Below are 23,787 nucleotides of genomic sequence, written 5' to 3' on the forward strand. Positions count from 1 at the left end.
AGTGCAATTGTGTCAAAGTACCATGACCAAGTAGAGTATCTCTCGACAATCCTGTCCCTCTATGCCAATCATTTACTTATATATTCAATAATAATTTATATTCTGCCATCCTTTACAAAACTTACCACCTAAACGATTAATATTTGAACCTGCCTGCTTAATTCCTTTATTGACCGCAAGCAAGGGTGCCAAAAGGATATTACAATACCATGACCCATCGACCAAGTAGGGTACCAGAAAAATCATGAACTGAAATAAAGAAAGATGGACCTCTCGATAATCCTGTCCCTCTATGCCAACCATGTACTCATGTATTCAATAACAATTTATACTCTGCCATCCTTTGTAAAACCTACCACCTAGCCGATTAATATTTAAACCTGCCTGCTTAATTCCTTTATTAATTGCAAGCAAGAGTGGCAAAAAGATATTACAATACCCATCGACCAAGTAGGGTACCAGAAATATCATGAACTGGAATGAAGAAAGATAGACCTCTCGACAATCCTGTCCCTCTATGCCAATCATTTACTTATGTATTCAATAATAATTTATATTTTGCCATCCTTCACAAAACTTACCACCTAGACGATTAATATTTGAACCAGCCTGCTTAATTCCTTTATTGGCTGCAAGCAAGGGTGCCAAAAAGATATTACAATACCATGACTCATCGACCAAGTAGGATACCAGAAAAATCATGAACTGGAATAAAGAAAGATAGACCTCTCGATAATCCTGTACCTTTATGCCAATCATTTACTTATACAGGGTGTCCCAGAATTAGTATAAGAACCGGAAATGGAGCGTAGGGTGGTCACTGAGACGATTTTGAGCCACAATTTCCTTTGGAAAAATGTCAGATGGTGGTTCGTTTTTTAATTATTTTGAGTGTAGACTCCTATATACAGAGTGTCCCAGAATTAGTGTAAGAACCGAAAATGGAGCGTAGCTGAGACGATTCTGAGCCACAATTTCCTTTGCAAAAATGTCGGATGATGCTTGGTTTTTGAATTATTAACGAAAAACCACCGACCAATCGCACCCTACGATTCCTGTTGTTGTTTGACTCCTTATTCTTCGGTTGGGAAGAGCGATACTATATGTATTCAATAACAATTTATTCTCTCCCATTCTTTGTGAAACGTACCACCTAGTCACATGAGTATTTGAACCTACCTGCTCAATTCCATCATTGCAGGCAAGGGTGCCAAAGAGGAAAGAGAGAACGCCCCCTACATCGCGGCCAAGTTTCCCCACAGGGATATTCCGTACACGTTCTACTTAGGCAGCGGAGACATATACGAGGGTTATGAAAATCGGAAACTCGAGAAGAACAAACGGTATCGAATTTTCGTACGTGCCGTCGTCGACACGCCGCGAAAGGTAAAGTACAGAGGGGGTTGTTAAACGACGAACGGGAAAGAGGAGCGAATGGAACCGTTCAACGCGAAACTTTATCTTCCAGCATTTGTACACTTCGTCGCCGTTCTCCGAGTACCTGTCGCTCGATATGAGGGTGGCACCACCTGGTGAACCGCCGCAACGACCTAACCCGAACACTCCGATAGATGGAAATCCAGAGATCATCGCGAAAACCAACGGACAAGAGCCAGGCATGGTATGGGTGGTCGGACCGATAATAGCGGCGATGTTGGTCAGCGTTTTCCTCGTCCTCCTCTTCGTCATCAAAAAGTAAGTACGATAGCGAAGAAAGTACCAAAGCTTTAGTTTTTATAATATTAATTGTCAAAATTTATAGTTTAAGTTAAAGTTTCATCATGCGCTGGAAGGGCTCGAGTTTAAAGACATAGCTAGAGATTACGGTTGACCTAGTGGCTAGATCACTCTGATATTAATTTCAACGCAAACCACGCATATATTTTATCACATTTATAAAAATTAACGCTGATTTATATTATACAGTTAATGAAAGAACAAGAAAAGGAAGGGAACAAAATTGCCGTGGAGGAAATTGGAAACCAAGCCGACAGCATGTGAATCTGACGTTTTTTTTTTTCTTTTATTAACTGTTGGCGTAGAGAAGAAAAAACACACAAGTTAGGAGTAATAAATGGGTTATATATTTGTTAAGTAAACTTGGTTATGATAAGGTCAACGTAGGAAATGAGATCAACGTATAATTTATTACATTGCTACACGCGGCGCACATAGCAAGCAAGCAAGCTTAAAACAGGAACAGCGCCGCCCAACGGTGGGCCTCTGTAACACGCGTTTTCATCTGTTTGACGCGCGCTAATTATAACTACTTTACATTGACTATGTATAAGTTTCAGAGTCAGAAACTTATAAAAACGTCAGAAGGATGTAGATTATGTTAAATTAGGTGACACGTGTTGTAGCAGCGAGACAATACTGTAATTATAAAACACAAATATATATACAACTTATCCTACAACAAAGAATTATCACCTAACAATATTAATGATTCTACCTGAATCAACACACTTGTCGGTATAAGCAATTATTATTGATATCACTCTCAAGTACAATGAGCACGTGTGTACATGTGTCACAGCGTTGTTGATCAACCATACGACGTCGGTAACGAGCGTCTCTCAGCCGACGCTCGCTGTTCGCTCGCTGACGTCAGCGTTATGCGCGATTAAGTTTGAACGTCGTCAAACTTACAACTATATAATGTAAGTCAGGGTCAATTTTTATAAATACGACAAAATATGTGTGATTTACGTCGAAATTAATACTAGAACGTAGGTATGTCTTTAAATTCAAGCTCTTTTTGCGCATGACGAAACTTTATAAACGTTAACAATTAATATCACAAAAACTAATGCCCAATGGCACGAAACCTTCGAGGGTTATGACGTTTGTAACCTATACCTATAATAAACATCTAAATCGTCATGTAAATCCTCAACCCCTCTCAACTGCTTCGTGACACGTTTCTACCAACGACGCGACGTCGCAAATTCTAGTAGTACGAGTCAACGTCCGTCGCGACACAGAGCTTGGACCAGACCCATGACGAAACTTTATAAACTTTAACAATTAATATTACGAAAGCTAAGGCTCAATGTCTGAAAAGCTTCGAGAGTTATGATGTTTGTTACCTATAAAATGAACGTCTAAATCGTCCCGAAAATCCACGACCCAACAGATATAACGTTCCCTTGCGAGTCGCAAACAAACCCTCCAATTTGACATAATTTCTCCGAACCGTTTCAGACGAAGACAGCCGTGCAAAGCACCCGATCAAGCAGCCGTGACACGACCGCTGATGGCCGCCGATATCAGCTCTAATCACGCCCCGTCCGATCCGGTAGAGATGCGCCGTTTAAATTTCCAAACGCCCGGCATGATTTCTCACCCTCCTATTCACATCAACGACTTGGGGAATCACATCGAGTGTCTAAAAGCGAACGACAATCTGAAGTTCAGCCAGGAGTACGAGTCGATAGAGCCTGGCCAACAGTTCACTTGGGACCACTCGAACATAGAAGTGAACACTTCGAAGAATCGTTACGCGAACGTGATCGCTTACGATCATTCGAGGGTAATCCTTCAAACTATAGACGGGATCTCGGGCACGGACTACATAAACGCCAACTATTGCGACGGGTACAGGAAACAAAACGCGTACGTGGCTACTCAAGGGCCGCTTCAAGAGACGTTCGGGGATTTTTGGCGAATGTGCTGGGAGCTACGGTCTAGCACGATCGTGATGATGACGAAACTCGAGGAGAGGGCGAGGATAAAGTGCGATCAGTATTGGCCGTGCAGGGGATCCGAGACGTACGGTCTGATGACGGTGACGATCACCGATGTTCAAGAGTTGGCTACATACTGCATCAGAACGTTCCAAGTGTCGCGGGCTGGATACTCGGAGAGACGCGAGATAAAGCAGCTGCAATTCACTGCCTGGCCCGACCACGGCGTACCCGAGCATCCCGCGCCGTTCTTGCAATTCCTGCGCAGAGTACGATCCCTGAATCCACCGGAAAGCGGACCATTGATCGTCCACTGCAGCGCCGGCGTCGGCAGAACCGGCTGCTTCATCGTCATCGACTCCATGCTCGAAAGGATCAAGCACGAGAAAATGATAGACATATACGGTCACGTAACCTGTCTACGCGCCCAAAGGAACTACATGGTGCAGACCGAGGATCAGTACATATTCATTCACGACGCGCTTTATGAGGCGGTGATCTGCGGCAACACGGAGGTGCCCGCCAGAAACCTTCACTCCCACATTCAGAAGCTCATGCAATCGGAGATCGTCAACATAACCGGCATGGAGCTGGAGTTCAAGAAACTGTCCAACATCAAGGTAGACTCGTCGCGTTTCATTTCGGCGAACCTGCCGTGCAACAAGCACAAAAATCGACTGGTGCACATCCTGCCGTACGAGTGCACCAGAGTGTGCTTGCAACCCCAGCGCAACATCGAGGGCTCGGACTACATAAACGCGAGCCTGATCGACGGATATCGCTACCGCGGTGCCTACATAGCGACTCAGGGACCTCTCTGCGACACTACCGACGACTTTTGGCGTATGCTCTGGGAGCACAACTCCACGATCGTCGTCATGTTGACGAAATTGAAGGAGATGGGCAGGGAGAAGTGCCACCAGTACTGGCCCTCCGACAGGTCGATACGTTATCAGTGCTTCGTCGTCGATCCCATCGCGGAGTACAACATGCCGCAGTACATTCTAAGGGAGTTCAAGGTGACGGACGCTCGCGACGGCGCCAGTCGCACGGTCAGACAATTCCAATTCATCGACTGGCCCGAGCAGGGGGTACCAAAGTCGGGCGACGGATTCATCGACTTCATCGGGCAGGTGCACAAAACGAAAGAGCAATTCGGCCAGGACGGACCTATCACCGTGCATTGCAGCGCGGGAGTCGGAAGAACCGGTGTCTTCATCACGCTCAGCATCGTACTGGAACGTATGCAGTACGAGGGCCTCGTCGATATCTTCCAAACGGTCAGAATATTGCGAACGCAGCGCCCAGCGATGGTTCAAACCGAGGTTGGTTGGAATTTTTGATCCTTTGAACGTTTCTGGTGTGTCTCGTAGATTTCGAGGTGCTGAAGGTCCTTCACATGTACCACTGAGGCTCCAGTGCCACTTAATTTTACCACGAGACCATTGCTCACGCAATCAAACAAAATTAACATTTGTTCTATTATATATTCGATTAGATTTGATTTTGAGCTCTTTCCGATACAATTATCGAGCTGTTACTTTTCGTTTAACCAGTCAGCTGTGTCGTCAGAATCAATGACATAGTCGTCTGTGATATCTTTAAGAAATCGTCGTCGGGTAATCCTTCAAACTATAGACGGGATCTCGGGCACGGACTACATAAACTGACAAGGAAACACTGACAACGAAAGCTTTTTAGGTGTCCGCCTCCGATTGTTTCGATTTTTGGACAGGCAAATAGGCTACTATTATAAACAAATTATTTGTTACAAAATTGCAGATAGGAAACCATGAAACTTTTTCCTTAAAAGTTTTCTTTTATCTATGATAGTTTCGGAGATAGCCTATTGCAGCTGAAACTTTAGGGAGTCGTTTCACCTCCTAATATATGAAAACGGGCCAATATAAAAAAATACGTATACCTTATTTTTCAGTCCTTTAAAACATATCCAAAAGTCAAAACAATCGGAGGACACCTAAAAAGCTTTCTTTGTGAATATGTGGGGTTTCAAAATAATGGATCGATACGTTAGTCACATGTACAGTCAATCGTATAAATATTCGTACCGTCTATGTCTATCGAAGAAGTTTGACTAAATTCAATGACAGGTTTGGTGTTTCCAAATAAATGTTTCATTATACACATGTGCAAAGTTTGTTCATGTATTAGGTCTACCGGGAAGTTCTGTCCGTTTCGGTTACAACAAGTTTTTAACAAGTATGCGCATATTCATTAAAAACGACATACAAATTGCAATCATGCTGACAAGATGTCATAAATAATGATAAAAATTATATTATTCGATGAAAATTCAAGGTATGAGAAATTTACTATTTTGTGTTATTCTAAAAACGGACAGAACTTTCCGGTAGACCTAATATATATTTATAACGAGACATATATTTGGAATCGTTGAGTATATCGTTTAATTTAGAAAAATATCTTCGATATTAATTGTGCCGTTGGGTGTCCATTTACAGTACTCAATCACTTGAAAAAAGACAAGCCTTCTCTGTCTTTAACCATTTACACTCGACGACAATTTCATTACAGAGAGCTAACAATTTAGACAACTAAACCTTCTTCTATCATGATTAGAGTCGGGGAAATAAAATATTTGACTATTACTTTAAAATGTACCAGTTTACATCGTAGGAAACTATTTACAGTGAATCCCATAAATATTCGTACCCTCTATGTCTATTTGAAGAAGTTTGACTAAAGTAAATCATAGTTTTGATATTATCAAATGAATCTTTCATTATAAATATGTATATGAATAAGCTTATGCATGTATATATTTATATATACATCAACATATTTATACAAAATATACACTTGTATACATCAAATCTAACATTTAATTTAAACAAATTTCTTCAATAGACATAGAAGATTAATGGAAAAAGTTTGACTAAATTAAACGGTAGTTTTGATATTACCAAATGAATTTTTCATTATAAATATGTATATCAATGTACTTACACATGTATACATTTATATAAACATCAACGTATTTATAAAAACATACACTTGGACATGCAAACATACATCAAACCTACCATTCAATTTAAACAAATTTCTTCAATAGATATAGAGGGTACGAGTATTTATAGGACCGACTGTATAGACGAATACAGTCGTCAAACACAGCTGACTGGTTAATTATCTTCACAAAATTTCTATTCAAGCCGCGAATTCAGCACATCGAAATCTACGAAAATTACACCAGTCCCCATCAAAGGGCTGGTTTGCGATCCGATAAAACGCGTTTGATTCCGTTTCGTTTGTTTCTCCAGGACCAATACCAGTTCTGTTATCGCGCCAGTTTGGAATACTTGGGTTCTTTCGATCATTATGCCAACTGACAACCCGATTCTCGCGAGGAACGGGAATCCAGCAGGGATAGAAGGGATCGTCAGAGGAACGAGAGAGACGTGGGCGAACGAGCGAAAGTACGACGCGTCTAGTACAATGGGAGCACTCTTGGAGGAGTATGTGTATAACTATTCGACGAACGGGGAATGTAGGCTACACCATGATTCGGGTGAATAACGTACTATACTCGTACCTTCCATGGACAGATATAGTAGAAACGCGATAAATTTTGGGCTAACTTCTTGGGCAACTAAACGCGCAGCAGCCGCGAGTATCTTAGTAAATGGTGTTCGCAGCGATCACGGCCGTGTGGAGAGTTTTTCTTTCATTTTTTCGCGGCACCGTAAGTGCTGATACTCGATTTTATTCACATTCCCTAACGACTAACGGAACAAGACTGCCGTTTAGAACGTATCGGCTAAAGTAATCGTAGAAACAATCATATCTGTAGCGGTATCCTTTCCCGAGACTTATTTTACGGGTTATGGAACACATACGTGTATACATACGTACACACAAAATTTTTTGGGGGAAGTGGTGTAGAAACGAAGGAGGAGGACACACACACACAGACCCGAAAGTTGATCGAGCAGCGGAAACTGATTCTTATTAAACAAAATGACACGAAAATGACAAAAAAAAAAGAAACCAGATGAAAAGATCTCGAAAAAATCGTAATCGAAAGTTCGATTATTGAAACATATCCAACCGACGATCAACGCCCGAGACACCTTGCGATTACGTTTTTTCCAGGTCCCTCGTGAAACTACGGTTGCTTAGATAGTCTAGGTTGCTAAGCTAACGATAAGGCGAAAAACCGACGGGGATTTATCGTCGCGATCGCGAGCCTCGCGAGTCATATGTTGAACAACTTTTTTCTATCCGTTGGAGAACAGTGCTTCCATATTTTGTGGGAAACGTAATACGTCTGAAACAAGGGGAACCGAATCGAGAGCACGGACCGTGACACGTTCTATAAAAATAAATAAAGAACAAATAAAAATGTACTTATCGAGGACAAGGGAAATCGCTAAAGATCTCCGTAACTAGCGTCGAGAGTAAACCAGAAGGTACGCGAATTTTCCGCTCACTGACACGAAAATTACCATACTGCCAAATCGACAATTATTCATGCTGCGCCCATTACGCACGATAGGGATCTTCTCATTACCTACTGTAATTTTAAGTAGACCGTAAGCTATTGTTCTAAGATTTAGATGATAAGCGACGCCATTAGAACAAGAAAAATGAAAAAAACAGATGGGATTCGAATGGTGCATGAGTGAAAGGAAACGGTGCCTATATTCAATTAAAATGCACAAAAGTGTTGTGCAGGTCTCTACGAGAACTAATTTAAACTAGAAGCACTGTATGTCGGATTTGCGTACTGTTCCCCCGAGCCCTCGATGCCCTCGTGTACAAAGTCCCATTGTAGGCTTCTACCTCGACACTACTTTTACGATTTTCCCGGTTATCTAAACCAACAATTTCTCTACCAACTTCGATCATTCCTGGCTCGGTTTAGACTGAAACCGAGTTGCTTCGTGCTGGGGATTAAAACTCGTTTTGTAGCAGAACCTACCCGGAAACGTACCTCGCAATCAGCGAAAGTTAAAGCCCGTAGTAAGACGGGCGAAACGTTGTCATCTCTCCCCCTTTACATCCTCCCGCTCCCCAGCACCGAAACGCCAAATCAATGCCAAAAACAACAAAACGAACAATTAACGATGCAATCGATCCCACGCGGTACATATATCCTTTTTGATAACGATCGAGAAACCATTTCGACGTGTATTGATTATACATTGTAATTCAAAGAGTTGCAAAGTCGCGTAGTCTACGAGGACAATAAGCATACGCTCGTTTGTATATCTTCTATATTTCGAAAATCATCGTCGTACCGTTTCGGTATACAGAGTCGTTTCGTCGCTGTTCGATGCGATACAGCGTACAATTTCTATTTACTAAAATATTATAAGTATGACACGATGACAAACTGTACTACCCCGTAAAGAACGGATCACTTTTTCGTTTTTGGCATTCCTTTGGCTTCGATTGTTCGCACGTGCGACGATCTACGCGCTCGGTATTTGGTATCGGAAGGCACATTCAGAATTCTTTCGTATTTGTTCTTTTTCTTCTTTCAAATTCGACATTTAGATTCTGAACCGTTTGAATCGAGGATCGACGATGTTTCTCCTTTTTCGAAAGTGGTTCGAGGGTCAGGAATTGTGACTAAGTGTACATAAATGCACCGTCTGTCATTAGCAACATTATATAAATATAAATATATAAATATATATATATAAATAAGATGATAAATAATATATATATATATAGATATATATTACGGATAACACAAATTAAGAGAGTACGCATCGAATGAAGCTGGGTGGATATTTTCCAGACTACCGGGTTTGATGCGTGATATCCGAAAAAGCACGTTGTTTGTTACACGATTTCGTCGAACTTCATTTTCACACCTTTCTCATTCCGGTTGACGCGGTTTTTGATACGATCTTTTTTAACCTTTTTGTATGATGTAAGTCTTGTTCTTTTACGTGAACTTACCGTGCATATCGTATTTTTTAACGCGAGATTTACATTACAGACTAAGTGCATTGCTGCGTTATTATTACTTTCCATTTTTGTCAGAACGTGCATTTATTTTTGTCTATATCGTTTTTATTTCATGTTGTAAGACTGAAGGCCATCGCGTCTGATCTATTACTACGTATTCTCAGTACTTGTAATAGTACTTAAATGGCTCGGTCATCATTGAAAGGTAAACTACTTAATCATCGTATCTCTCGTTGTTTACCCAAACTCCGTTAACACTATTTTTATTTTACATATGGCTCCATTAACGTCCCGTGCATTAATTCTGCGCGATATATAACGAAATTTCTCTCTCCCATTGAACTTTTTAAACAAACGTTTAATTATACACACGTACGCGAACAAAATTGATAACCGACTGATATTTCGAAATGTACTGGCCTTTGGTGCGAGCTCCGAAGTTACTTTCCAAATCATTATTTTATTTTTATAATTATTTTTTTATACTACCGACTTGATTCACGTGTAAGTTACTTTTATCGTCTTTTCGTCGTCCTTACGCTTTAATTCTCTTAACGATATATTCGTGCTTCTGTCAGAACACAAATTCGATATTGTTACGTTGGTAACGAAGAAACGACTGTTTTCCCGTAAAATGTGACTAAAGAATCAATGCAAAACAATTTCTTCGACGAAAATGCGCTATCGCTATAAAGTACAATTGGTATATAAAAACTTACTAAAAATCTAATCAAATACGATGATTTTTCCAAGTATCGTTATACGCGATTCACGGCTTCGTAACGTTTCCTGTAGACTTTCTTTTGATCGTTGAAAAGACTGACAAAATAAGTAAAATGCCCTGGTTAGAAATTCTTTGCTAACAAATTTTTGCATCTACCGAATTACAGATCGATTATTCGTTAAGATTCTCACGCGCGAGGGATGTAGTCCGTATAGAGCGTCTTGTTAAGAAAAAAAATACAAAAAAAAAGAAATAGTTTTCAAACTTTCAATTCAAACAACCTACTCGCATGATTCTTACAGTATTCGTAAACGAGCAAACATAGAAAGAAAAAAAAATGAAAGAAAACAAGAGAAAATTGCAGAGATTTTTGTCACAATAACTCTCGAGATATCATTACTCTTCCGGTGTTACTTCTTACTCTATCATTCGACTTTTATCAATATAGTTTTAAAAGCGGACAAAAAAAAAATGTTTCACCGCACAAAGTGCGGTATTGCCAACGTGGTCGACAACTTCGTGTTTAAAGTTCCAGACTAAAAAATACAATACGTTACGAGAAAACGAAATTAAATGATTGTATAAATATATTTACTAGTTATAAGTTGGTAGCGTTAAATTGTATTCGATGAATTTACCAATAACAAAGAAGTCCACGATATTCGTATATTTATAAGATACCGATCGTAACGTTATTACGTTTTTTTGTATCATTCCAAAAGATTTGTGTATCTTGTACTTTAGGCGCGTGTCTATTGTTAGTGTTTATAATTTTTTTTATATCCCAAAATGTATAGCAATATGTGGTTTGTTGTATTCTTCTTCTTAAAAAAAAAAACACGAAACTCGCGTTTTTCGGAGCAGTCTTTAATAATGTAACAAAATACAATCGGCCATTTATGCTCCGTGCAATACTACGACGAGTTTGTTACTGTGTGTACGGTCACCTCGAGTTCATCCACTCGGACGAGACAGTAATTGAATACAGTCGTTCATTCCGAGATGAATATGAATTAAAAAAGACAAAGAATAAGTCAAATACTAAATATCGTTGAAAGAATGGGAAATTATTTTGTGATACTTTCTTGCCAGAAAGAATACAACAGGCTGAAGTGAATATGATAAATGCAATGTTACTAATTAACACTTATACAAATTAAATATTGTGTAATAGGAAGTCTGTTGACAAGGAGAAATAACGTGTACATTATGTATTGCCCTGTGGCATCAATAAACTAATAACTAACGTGATTCTTATCGTTCATTCTTATCCATTCATTCTCATCCACACAAGGGAGATCATGAATAAAACAATGATTAAGCATCTTCGTTAGCAGTTTTATTATATCCTTTCATTTAGTCTTATAAGAAAAGCCTACGTGATCTTTATGTACAAATGTTTTTTATTTTTCATCGTGGTGCACGTTATGGCAACATTGTTCTTAAATAATATCCTGGCTGCGAATGTGCAGCTTTATATCACATTAGTTGCTTGATTTGGATTATGCGTCGGTGGACTTCTGGTCATCATCGACGCAACCTACGATGGAATGATTTATAAATTTGCTCGTGTTCACCAGCTATCATAGCGATACGACTAATTTATCTACGCACATTTTGCATGACTTGTTTCCTCAGAAAATCGCTCGTAGCCGAGGATAAATTTCGATCGTTACCCATTTTGCATTTTACGTATCCATAAAGATTTGCACCGTTCAAGACAATTGCAATACACACGAGCAGTAACCACTTAAATTTCAAGCTGAACAAAGCTATCATAAAAAATACTGACCATAACATAGGTGTGAGAATAAGGGCTAACCAAAAGATGCGAGCTTCAGTTGCGTTAATACGATTCTGTTGAGCACCCTGAAACACAGGGTATATAGTAGACCTTGTATAATCTGTTATAATAAGCAATTACAATTCTTGCCAGCGCATGTTTGCCAGCAATGGCAGAACGTTAAATTCCTGCGTAATCACAAGATATTTTTACGTAGACTACATCATAGGCATAAAATGTGAAAACTGACGAGACCACGAATTATTCGATCGAATTGAAATAGTGCGCTTACTGAAATTGACAGACTAAAAATATGCATGATAATTGAAACTAATAGACTCTTAAAGAATCGCTCTATTACGGAATACTTTGAATTGTCGAATGCTAATAATTTTCTCTTCAAATAGAAAACGAATTAATGTTCAGAGTATACATAAACCCTTGATGTATGTATTCCTGAAAAGTAAAAATTAAACACACCTTTTTCGACTCATATACCCAATGGCTTTTTCCATTGTCATCAACGTAATTCCACCACCTAAGACCAACCATCAACCTCCCAGTTATATTTTTAACTGTCCAAAAGTCCATTGATAGAAGTAATACAACAGTTACAAAGCTAGATATAAAACTATCCGAGAATAACCGACATAACATATAAACTACTATCGCCATTATCCTGAAGGCCAAATGAAACATGGTGACATATGGATGTCTGTAAAATTTCAATATATTGTCAGTATTATATACCTCCCTGTATACATACTGTCTCATATCGGTCTATATACTTAAGTTTGTTGCTATTTTGACCAGCCTCATCCTCCTCCCCAAAAGCAATCGTATCGTCATCCATTAGCAAAGGAACCTAACAAACATAAACACATGAACTTTAACAAAATGCCCTGAAACACCGACAATGCACTTCACGACTATAACGACAACCAAAGAACACGGATCACCATCGTTTTAATAAGAAATCTTGCAAAGAAAAACACAGAGACACTACGAGTGCGATCTAAACGGGAAAATGGACGTCTAATAAAACAAATTCCAATGAACGTGGCTAAATATACATATGCTTGCAAAGAGTCATTTTATATATATCAATTTGAACATAAATCTCTAATATACGTACGGAAATTCACGGACAAATGTCAATAACGATTCTCTTGTTACGGCAACGAAATGACGCCAACTTCTTGCGTTCAATCAAACACTTTTTTATGCTTTGAAACGAACCGATACGGTAAAAATCGTAACATAAAAACGTGGCGTCAACGTATGGAAATTGAATGGATTAAAATGTTCAATCACCTACCGACGCAGACGCCATATTATCACGTTGACAAGACAGCGGCCAGCAGCGGCAGACGTCATTTTAAACATTTCAACCACAGAGTAATACTTACAGAGGTAGAATTCGTCTCCAAGGTCCTGACTACCAACGCGCAGGCGTCTTCTAGGCCGCATCACCATAAATATGCCCCAGGATGCAGTCGTAAATACAAAGAACTTCATTGGAACAGCAATTAACAACGTGAATTATCTTCTTGCTTCTAATTTACTCGACATTCAGTACCTCGCAGGACGGTAAGCTAGACATTCCCGCGCAGTTCACCAAAGGAAGTGCCCTCTACTGTATAAGAATTGAATAAAAGTTTATTTACGAGATAACAAATAAGAATATAATTAATACAACAAGGAAAACGCGTGGCTAACACTTTATAATAGGACACTTCGGAAAATTCTATACTTTATACTGACCAGACACGTAAGAGAGCGTCTTCTCTCGTCCCGCGTAATTTATCCAGCCTACAGTTGCGCGGTAACGCGTAGCTAACCTAAACCTAGAGACTAGGGAAAGTCCCCTAGAAAGTTGCTACACTTACAATTAGAGCCCGCGCTAATTTGAAAATACGAATATCAATCATATCCATTAAATCGTAGCTCGTGTAAACTTTAAGGAATGATATGGTCGAGGTATAGACTGTGTAGACAAGTGACTGAAGAAATAGTCTTTAATTGTAATATTATGTACAAAATATGCCAATCTTTACGTATATTGAGTAGAAGAGTATCTGCCTCGGATAACAGGCACGTAATCAGTGATATCTCGAAGAATGCAGAGGAAATTGATTTAGACGAATCTACTAATCTTCGGGTAACCATATATCGGATGTACAATCACCTCCAGGATAGCTAGAAGGAAAATTATGGGTGTTAATTGTAAATATAGAAAATTTAATTAACCGAACTGGGAGAAACGTTTACCGCATTTCATGTGCAAGCAATATATCATTCTTATCTTCGCCAAAGTCTACCAAAAATTGATTGTCAAGTTTCAAACCGCCATTTTGTACATCCACGTCCAGCTTGACCATCGTCGAACCATTCCTGAAGAAATATTCATATGGTCACGAAACCGACAACATTCTTTGACTTTTACGAAGGTATGAGACAGTAATAAAGTGAACTGTACTTGACATGTTCAGGGTAAAATTGTTTGTCCCATGGTTTAAAAATGGAAGTGGTCACGTATAAGCGTGTTCCATCAAGGCTCAGTTGAAGCATCTGCGGAGAACCATAGAGCCGACGTCCCTTGACATAAACAGGACTCGGCTGTGCAGTCAATTCCTCATCCTTAACCACGCGAACCTTTGAATCATTCAGAATCAAGCCGCCAAGGAAGATTTGGCCTGTTAATTTTGGATTCTTGATATCGGAAATATCATATTGTCTAACGTCTCCGTGAAGCCAGTTGGATAAATACAAGTACTTATCGTCAAGGCTGATCAATATGTCGGTTATCATTCCTGCATACCAATGAAACAGTTATCAAGGTAGTTGATCAGTTTGTGTAAGCTCAGGTGTACAGGTATACAGGGTGAATCTTATAACGTGACGACCTCAAATAAATCGTAAGGTATTTGTTGTACAACAAAATGTTTCAAACAAAAGTTGTATGGTATCTAGGGGGACATACAGTGCTGTACTCTGTTTTTTATTACCTTACTTTTTTATTGAGATATTAGGGAATTTGATATCAAATTTTGCGTAAAAAGGTATTACATGAAGTGGGACTTCAAATGAAAAATTACTGAGATATATGTAAAAGAAGTTTATGGGCAATAGCTGCTAAGGTTGAAGTACGACATCCTTCATTATTCACAACTTTGTGATACCTTTTACGTTTCTGTACATTAAAATTGCCATGTTCTTTGAGTCTTCGACTAAGCCTTAAGAAGGTAGAATGCGATGACGGATTTCGATCAGGATACTTAGCTTGGTACAAGATCTTACCTCTTGTATTTAGCATTTTCTTCATACGCACCATAATTTTCTTCATACCCACAATTATCATATCGTTGTTTCACTGTTACTGAACATCGTAATAAAAATGTAGCACCTTTCTCAATACGACTTTAACATTTACTGAGATACTGAATACGCATTTCGTGTTGATGATTATTAATATTTAACAGGGAACTTGTTTACAGACATGACCTACCGACGTGAATAAAGTCGTGCTAAGAATCACGTTGACTAGCGTATTTCTTAATAGAAGATTATTAATTTGACGATATGTTAGTAATTATTCATTTGAAGTCCCACTTCATGCACTTCAATACTTTTTTACGCAAAATTTCATGATTTATCCGAATTCGAAAAAAAATATTAGACATTCCATTTAAAAAACTGAAGGTGACCCTAATATCTCAATAAAAAAGTAAGGTAATGAAAAACAGATTACAGCACTGTATGTCCCCCTAGATACCATGCAACTTTTGTTTGAAACATTTTGTCGTACAACAAATACCTTACGATTTATTTGAGGTCGTCACGTTATAAAACTCACCCTGTATAATAGTCGTACGAGTTTGCTTCTGAAGTCAAGCAAGGACTTATACCTGACATCTGCGAACCAATCCAGCCTTCGACTTGCTTGTGCGGTACTTGAATGACCTTTTCAGAGCACCACCCTCCTTCTGGTGTTTTGTAAAATCTATACACGTTCGACGTGACCGCGCATCCCACGAGTCCTTCGCTGGATTTTGGATCGTGAAGGAACCTTACTTCGAGAGGCGCGATCCCATCTTCGCCCAGGTTTATCGTTTGTTTCAACTTTCTTTCGCTCCATGAGTAGAAATTCAAACTCCTGCCGTACACCGCTACGGAAAGAGGGCTACTTTAAGTGCACAGAGTACAGAAGAGAGAAGTAAAAAAACGAAAACAAGAAATTTTCAAGTTTTCGTATCTTCTCATTTGCAGTAACGGTAGCCGATAATAGTTGCATATGCTATTGGTAACGAAATCCGTTTACATGCAGATAAATTACATCTCGAGAATAACTCTGTTATCAATGACCTTTACGTATATCACGATCATTGGTCATCGTAACGAAGGAGGTGGAGGGAACATCCGAGTGCAAAGGTTTGAACCATTCGTTGAACAGCGAACCTAATACGAACCAGGATCGGAGCTGGCACCTGGCACGTAGCCTTTTTTGAAAACCCTAGGTGCACCCCATTCGGTAGCGATGAGCACGTCGTGGTACGGTTGATACCAAAAATCGTATCCAAAGGCTGCCTTTTTCTCTCCCATCACCCACGTGCCTTTCACGTCGAGTGTTTCAGAATCGATGCAAAGAAAATTGCCGTCTCCGTCGCCGTTCAGCTTGCCCAACGTGGAAATCATGATTTCTCCGGTTGGCGCGCAATGACTGGTGTGCAACGTTGATACTCCGTACTGATTCACCTCTGCTGGCGACAATACCTTCTCGAGAAAATAGACATTCCTTTTTTTAGTTATTTACCATCAATATCGCATTTACACGTGGCGTTTGAGCGCCACGACCGTTTCAGCGAACGGCGAGCACGCGAAGTAGGGGCACCACCGTGGTGTCGGTAAGTACGATCGATCGTACGAACCTTTTTGATGGATGGCGTCCGTTCGTTGGTCGTGTCAATAAAGTAGACACGATCCGACATCAGGCATGGAAGCACCAAAGTATCGCGCTTTCGCGGTTTGTCGTAACAGCTGCTGCAAATGTTCCATCCGGAATGATGCAGTTCGTCGCCGACGTGAGGCATGCGCAGTTTGTGAATGATCTACGAAACGCGAGTGAAAGATAGATCATTGTATCAACAGGCGTAATCTATCGATCGTACCTTGCAGTAAGTAGGACTAGCAGGATCCACATCGACGGTGGACAAAACATCCGATTTGTTTGGATCCGTATGAATGCAGACGACGTACATTAGCTTTTCGCGTGGGCCTTCCGTCATCGCCGCTTTGGGCGATCTGTAACCAGGGCCGCCGCAGCTAGAGCAACCTGGAAATCAGTTGGTCGATCAGTATACACGATACGAATCGATTGTACGTACAGTTCAATATAGCGTACCTGTCTTTCCTGACATTCTTCTGGTCGGTGCTGAACGATGGACGACCTCGATGGTATCAAGTGACGGTCAGAGTAGAAAACAGTAAGACCGATGCGTTGGGAATGAGAAGAAAGAGAAAGGGAAAGCGGGAAAGTTGTAGTATCTCGATTGCCTAACCATAGAGTACTCTTGGTTAGTATTAAAGCTACTTTGCGGCCTAACGATAATGACTTTTTTTTTCTACTGCGCGGATATTTTGCTAAATGAATTCCCAGCGCCACGGTTGGCACGTTACAGAACTAAGGCAGTGATGGTAGTTGAAGAGATAAAGGGGAATCTGTTATCTAAAGTTTCCTTATCGTGCTTCTGTGCATTTCTTACAACTCTATTAACATCGCTGCCGAAATCTAATTATTATATCCGTAAAAAATATAAATCAACACAGCCAGTAGCGTTAATAGAATTATAAATGATACGACAGCGTATGGTAAATTATATCAAGTAAATTATTTTATTTAGTATCTATCGTAAAAGACACAAAATGTTAGAAAATATTGATCTCTCTCGGTAATTCAAGCGAATACATCTTTCGCTTAGAAACGTATACATAAATAAATCTACTTCAATTTCCTTATCGTGCTTCCGTGCATTTCTTACGTTGCTATTAACATCGATACCTAAATATATCTAATCGTTATATCCGTGAAAAATATAAGTTAACACAGCCAGTACCGTTAATAGAATTTTAAATGATACAACAGGCTAGTGTAAACAATATCAAACAAGTTACATTACTTTATTATTTGCAAAATATATAAAACGTTGAAAGACATTAACTTTTCTTGGTAATTAAAATTGGGTCCCTCTTAGCGAATATTTATCACACCTTGGTGAGGTCTCGCATACCTTACACAGCCGAATTATTGGAAAACCGTAGAACATTATTTTGCATTGATTCATGAATGACCTCTGCGAGGGTCAACAACATTTATTTACGCGTATACTTACTACCAAGAAAAGTCAACGTCCCTTTTTTTTTCTTTTATTCCACAGGCATCTCCCACGTTTTAATATAATAAAATATTACTCTGGAGCAGCACCATTCGACCAAATGTTCGACCGTGTCGACTCAAAGAATGCAATAATAAAGGAGGAGTGATCCCCGCGATAAGAGGCAGATCCCACGAATAATGCAAAATTGCAAACACTGGAAGAGCGATAACGTCACGTCGTCACGAGAACGTGCCAAGCGTTTCTAATTGACGCGACCGCACGAAACGACGCGTGATTTTCCTCCGCCAAGCTGCCAACTCCATTATGCATGGATTTCGCAAACATGTATACATGGATTCACGCGGTAGGGCAATTTATACTCGACTCAATGGTAATCGACGCGAGGAGAATCGATGCCCGAAGAGACAACAAGGGAAGGAAAGGAAGAGGAACCGACGTGGCCGATGGATCCTTCGGACGCTGAAGAGGATCGAGCGGTTCACTGGAAGCCACCGCGCGATCTCGTCCCGTCGGTTTCCGATATTCTTCCCGAGATGGATTTGTTTCGCCTCTCCCGGAGTATCGCGCATACCAGAAGATTCTCGCGATGCAAAGTGATCAACTGCGCCAAACGAACTTTCGCAACATCCATCTGCGTGGTTATACCGTCGTAACCCGAGTCGAGTCTGTCCAACTCGGTGCTAACGTTGTTAAGCATCTCGAGCAAGATCCCATCTCTTTTTCGCGGTTCGGGACCGAATCTTTTCGAAGCCAGCAAAGCTAGCAAAGCAACGGTGGTCAGTATCGTCAAACCCAAGAGGCTCTTTTGCGCGAACGTCGTCATTTCTGAATGATTCTTGGTCCACGATTACTCTCGACACTCCCATTTCACGGTTCTCCGGGATTCCATCGACGAGTACTTATTCGCGCTCGTTACTTTCGACGTTCAGCTGATCTCCGAACACCTTTCTTTCCCTCGAGACGGTCCTCTCTCATGAATTCTCTTCTCCCTCGCCGCGTCTCTCCAACTGACTTTGCTCCCGCGTCTCGAGGTTCCTCTATTCCGTGTCGCGTACACTTTCCTTTCAATCTCCGTTTGTCTCTTAATTGCCCAATTGACAGCGATGCTGACGTCGACGTCGACGTCGACGCCGACGCCGACGCAGAAACCTGGCGAGCCCAATGGCATTCAAATTCCGATTCTTATCGATTCGTTCGCAAACATTTCTAGAATCGCGTATAACAATGAACGAGCGACGAGCTAAGCTGCATTCTTTCCCCGCGATTCGCACTCCGCGCACTCCAGTCTCCAAGTCTTGCATACATCCGACGCTCGACCCTTGACGCTTTGTCTTCGTTCTTTTTTCGGCCCAAACGCCCACGTTTTTCATCTATTATTAAAAGCGCGACGCTGGAATGCACGAACACGATCCGTCGCGCACGTTTGCCCGTTTCACGAAAACCACCGAACGTTCCTTCCGAGATTCTTACAAATTTCGAGATCCTCCTCCTGGATCGCTGCGAGAGAAGTGAATCTCTAACGGCTCTTCTGTTATCGGGTAGCGCTCCGCGACAACTTGCTAACCGTTGCAAATTTCTTGCTTTTTTTCTCGTCGACTGTTTCTAGTCGTAAGCCAAGTCGTTCAGCCGTGTATTCGAAGAAAAGAACGTCGCGTAAGATCTGTCTCGCGGGAAGACATCGAATGAAAAATAATCGAACGAGACGATGGTCACGAAATGATCGAGAATGCATTCGCGATTCTATCGAATTCGCTCGAAATTATGGAAAATTCGTTGTTGCCGCATGCATAATCTGCGCACATGCGATTTTTTCCGTGTACGCTGGAAGATCACAGCTCGCATCTGTTCAATTCTATTAGGCTATTTTATAGCGATGTATCTCGTTGAAGACTCCTCGTTGGTGGCCTCTTGCGCCGTGCTCCTTTACAATCCCACTGTTTCGTGCAGGCCTTCCTCTTGTTAGGTCATCCTCTTGTTCACGCAGGTCAGCCATTTTGTAAACCGATGGCTGTTGGATATCACCATCCCCTCGTATCCGAAACTCTAGTTTACTCGACTAAAAACTGCAAGACTCGATATACCAACTCGAAATAGCGTCGATGATGCTAGGAAAGCTTCGTCATGGCTCGAAATATACCACAGGACTCTCCAGAAATTGATCCAGTCGATTCCTTCGTATACACCAGTCCGAATGTACCAAGATCGAGTGCTCTATCCCCAATCTCTCGAGTCAGCTGATGAGATTAGATCACCTCTATGGCAGCGGTTGCCCCATATCAGGAGCTAAAGCTTTAGAATCACGGGCAAGGCACGGTCACTCGAATTGGGAGTAACGTCCATGCAGAGGAGATGGAAAATATTTGTTAAAAAAGCGTTGCACCGACCTGTGTGGATGTATGAGCCTCGCAACTCAATTATCGCAGTGGTAAACGCAGCTGTGCTGATTACGCAAATCCCAATCTCAAAAGTCGAGGGATACGATTGTTGCGCGCGGAAACCTCGGTACGGGTCAACTACCTCACAGCTCGATCACACTCTCTGTCCTTTGGTCTTTGTCCTACTATCGGATGATCTGGTCGCGTACGACGAAACGAGCTCACCGAGGTGAAAACTATATTTCGGACGGATGGTCCCACCGCGAAACGAGGATCGATTCGTGCGGCACCGACCACCAGTTGATATAAAGACGGATATCGCCGAGGAATTTCGACGGCGAGCGAAAAACCAGGAACGCAGAGAAAAAGCCAAGCAAGGACCGAAGGGAAAGAGACGGCGGAAAGCGTCATGCGCGAAATCGTATATTTGAGAGCGCATCCGCACATCCGCGCGCTTCTTAATCGATAAGAGTCACCTGTGCGCGTTTCGATCGAATCGCCCTAAAACCTGTGCGAAAAAATTGTGTCAGACACGTCCACGATGGAAATGGAAACAATTTCCACGTATTCCATGTGTCATGCTTTATTGATTAACCGAGTGCAGGATGTGTACGTGTACGTACGAATATAAACATAAGGTAGAACTTTCATGAACACGAGCAATGCAAGGGTGAGGGGATGTAAATTCCCAAAAATCAGCGATGATCGCATACGTACACGGAGAACCGTTAAATCGTTTCGTTTGAAGAGCAATACCTCTAATGAAGCATTCGTCGGTGATAACTAGACTGCGGATCTTTATGCAAAAGATCTCTTTGCGAACAAAAATTAAACCTAAATAGGAATTTATTTTAAGATTAAAAATTTTTTTATTTTCGAACAGCCGAAATTCATGTCACGTTATATGATGAAAAATGCTGTGAAGCGATGAAATAGGTGGGTAGTAACAGAATAAATATGTCCCGTTACACAGCTTAAAAAGTGGAAGGGAAATGCGATGACGATAGAGAACCACAGCAAATAAAGAAGAAGACGCACAGTATGATATTTCAGCGATCTAGCGGGACAAAACTTATGTGGTTCAATATTTCGGAAACTATTAGGTCGTCTATACGCGAAGCTACTCAAAAGAAACGTAATTGGTCGGTGACTGAAATCACAAACTAGTCACTTATTGGTTAGTAATGATTTTGAACATTCTTAGAAAAAGCATCTACCGCTGTCCGCGCGGTGTAATATTACAGCAAAGTCATATTCTCGGTCATTGCTTGAACAAATATTGTTAATAATTAATGTGACTATTGTCAGAAATTAATTTTTAGTTATTCCAGCTAACAGATACAACGATATAGAAAAATTTCTCACGATTACTGTGTTCGATAAGTGCTTATTCTGAACCGTGATTGCACCAAATAAATATTAATATCTGACAGTAGTTAAATTAATTATTAACAATACTTATTATTTAAACAATGATAGGGAATATGATTATGCTGTGGTATTAATGTTTCGTAAATTCATTTGTGGATGGATCCAACGAGCCTTCGAATCAACCTGTCACGTCATGTCACACGGTTGTTGTTCGCCCTTTCCCTTTTCTACTTCGAGGGGCACAAGCGAGCCGCGACCCCTTGACCGACACAGGTACACTGCGGTGAATAACTATAGCACCACTGATATTTTTAAGATTTTTTAAATATAAAAGAAAAATTCAAAGACAGTAGTTGGATAATATGAAGAAGCGATGTAAATAATTAATTTCAGAGGAAATATACTGAAGTAGTCTAAACATATATCGAGATAAAGTCGAAAAACATTATAAAATCGGTGCAAAACTATAGCACCACCTTCATTTTCATCACACTTTAAGCGTGTTTGTCACAAAATTTTCATCTAATTCAGAGTTTTATTTATTAATTAATACAATGCCACGCAATATTTTACGTAAATATTTTACTGAGAAAGAGCAAGGTGAAATTTTAGCTTATAACAAGTTAGAACTAGGAATTAGGGAAATTGCATGTAAACTTGGGCGATCCCCTAAAGTAATATCAAATTTTGTACGTAATCCGTCGAAATATGGCCAAAATAAGAAAGGAGGGCCTAAAAAGAAACTGTCCCCGCGTACTGAGAGGCAGGTTATTAAAATTGGGAGCAATAGTTTGAAAAGCTGTCGGGAAATTGCAGCGGAATGTAGACTCGAAGTGTCACGTTGGATCATTCAACGTGTCTTTAGAAGAAATCCAAACATTGCCAGACAAAAACTAATTTCAGCACCCGTTCTTTCTAAACGTCACAAAATAGCAAGAACGGAATATGCCCGCGAAAACATGAATAAAAACTGGGATCATGTAAGTTTAATGTTAATTGACAAAATAAGAGGGGACATTATTTTCTTCTACTTAACGTTCTTTGTTAGGTAATATTTAAATATTACCTATATATATTTAATATTTAAATATTTACCTATATATATTTATATATAGGTAATATTTTCCGAAAAAGTTTAATCTCGATGGCCCAGATGGGTTCAATTGTTACTGGAGAGACCTACGAAAAGGCCCAAAATATTTCTTTAAACGCAATTTTGGAGTGGGAACGTTAATGGTATGGGCTGCGTTTTGCTCGAGTGGCAAGCTGCAATTAGCGTTTCCTTCATCCAGAATGAATAGTTTAGAATACATTGAAGTATTGGAGAACAATTTGTTGCCGTTTATTCATTCGAAGAACCACATTACTTGGACATATCGACAAGATAATGCCCCAATACACAAAAGTCGAGCAACACTAAGATGGTTTCAAACACTTAATATAAATTTATTAAACTGGCCAGCATCCTTCCCGGATCAAAATCCGATGG

At 40.4% G+C, this 23,787-nt stretch overlaps 3 protein-coding genes across 20 annotated transcripts in view; 1 reads left to right on the forward strand and 2 right to left on the reverse strand.

Annotated features, from left to right (window-relative positions):
* The window catches only part of LOC128880862 (tyrosine-protein phosphatase Lar), a 589,166-nt gene extending 577,545 nt beyond the window's left edge, over nt 1–11,621 (forward strand). For all 15 annotated transcript variants that reach the window (XM_054131372.1, XM_054131374.1, XM_054131368.1 and 12 more), the window contains 4 exons: nt 1,202–1,386; nt 1,469–1,695; nt 3,208–5,014; nt 6,992–11,621. In XM_054131372.1, the coding sequence (XP_053987347.1) occupies nt 1,202–1,386; nt 1,469–1,695; nt 3,208–5,014; nt 6,992–7,060 (2,288 nt within the window). In that variant the 3' untranslated portion in view covers nt 7,061–11,621. The remainder of the gene's footprint in view (nt 1–1,201; nt 1,387–1,468; nt 1,696–3,207; nt 5,015–6,991) is intronic.
* A 70-nt stretch (nt 11,622–11,691) lies between these two features.
* Nucleotides 11,692–13,686, reverse strand: LOC128880863 (uncharacterized Golgi apparatus membrane protein-like protein CG5021). 4 transcript variants are annotated; one of them, XM_054131387.1, is made up of 5 exons: nt 13,567–13,686; nt 12,946–13,022; nt 12,638–12,872; nt 11,989–12,243; nt 11,692–11,914 (listed from the first exon to the last, which is right to left on the reverse strand). In XM_054131387.1, the coding sequence occupies exons 2-5, from the start codon at nt 13,008–13,010 to the stop codon at nt 11,849–11,851; spliced, it is 621 nt and encodes a 206-aa protein (XP_053987362.1). In that variant the 5' UTR covers nt 13,011–13,022; nt 13,567–13,686; the 3' UTR covers nt 11,692–11,848. The 4 variants fall into 4 exon arrangements, with proteins under 4 accessions (XP_053987362.1, XP_053987360.1, XP_053987359.1 ...); XM_054131385.1 differs by having other exon boundaries at nt 11,989–12,231; nt 13,476–13,604; XM_054131384.1 differs by having other exon boundaries at nt 13,476–13,603.
* A 471-nt stretch (nt 13,687–14,157) lies between these two features.
* LOC128880955 (methanethiol oxidase) lies at nt 14,158–21,282 on the reverse strand. The gene is made up of 8 exons (XM_054131563.1): nt 17,559–21,282; nt 17,326–17,489; nt 17,086–17,265; nt 16,627–16,930; nt 16,066–16,326; nt 14,637–14,970; nt 14,429–14,551; nt 14,158–14,356 (listed from the first exon to the last, which is right to left on the reverse strand). The coding sequence occupies exons 1-8, from the start codon at nt 17,572–17,574 to the stop codon at nt 14,308–14,310; spliced, it is 1,431 nt and encodes a 476-aa protein (XP_053987538.1). The 5' UTR covers nt 17,575–21,282; the 3' UTR covers nt 14,158–14,307.
* Between the last annotated feature and the right edge of the window lie 2,505 nt (nt 21,283–23,787).

The sequence above is a fragment of the Hylaeus volcanicus genome, chromosome 8 (assembly GCF_026283585.1).
Source record: "Hylaeus volcanicus isolate JK05 chromosome 8, UHH_iyHylVolc1.0_haploid, whole genome shotgun sequence".
NCBI classification, from domain to species: Eukaryota; Metazoa; Arthropoda; class Insecta; order Hymenoptera; family Colletidae; genus Hylaeus; species Hylaeus volcanicus.

Bases quoted from the DNA above. Each gene is read 5' to 3' on its own strand.
- LOC128880863 (XM_054131384.1), bottom strand. The intron at 12,244-12,637 runs GTGTGTTTAATT...CCTGTGTTTCAG, and splicing joins GGGTATATGAGTCGAAAAAG to GGTGCTCAACAGAATCGTAT. The intron at 11,915-11,988 runs GTGCGTAGATAA...ATTCCATCGTAG, and splicing joins GGAAACAAGTCATGCAAAAT to GTTGCGTCGATGATGACCAG.
- LOC128880955 (XM_054131563.1), bottom strand. The intron at 17,266-17,325 runs GTACGATCGATA...CGCGTTTCGTAG, and splicing joins CTAGTCCTACTTACTGCAAG to ATCATTCACAAACTGCGCAT. The intron at 14,357-14,428 runs GTAAACGTTTCT...TTTTCCTTCTAG, and splicing joins TTGCTTGCACATGAAATGCG to CTATCCTGGAGGTGATTGTA.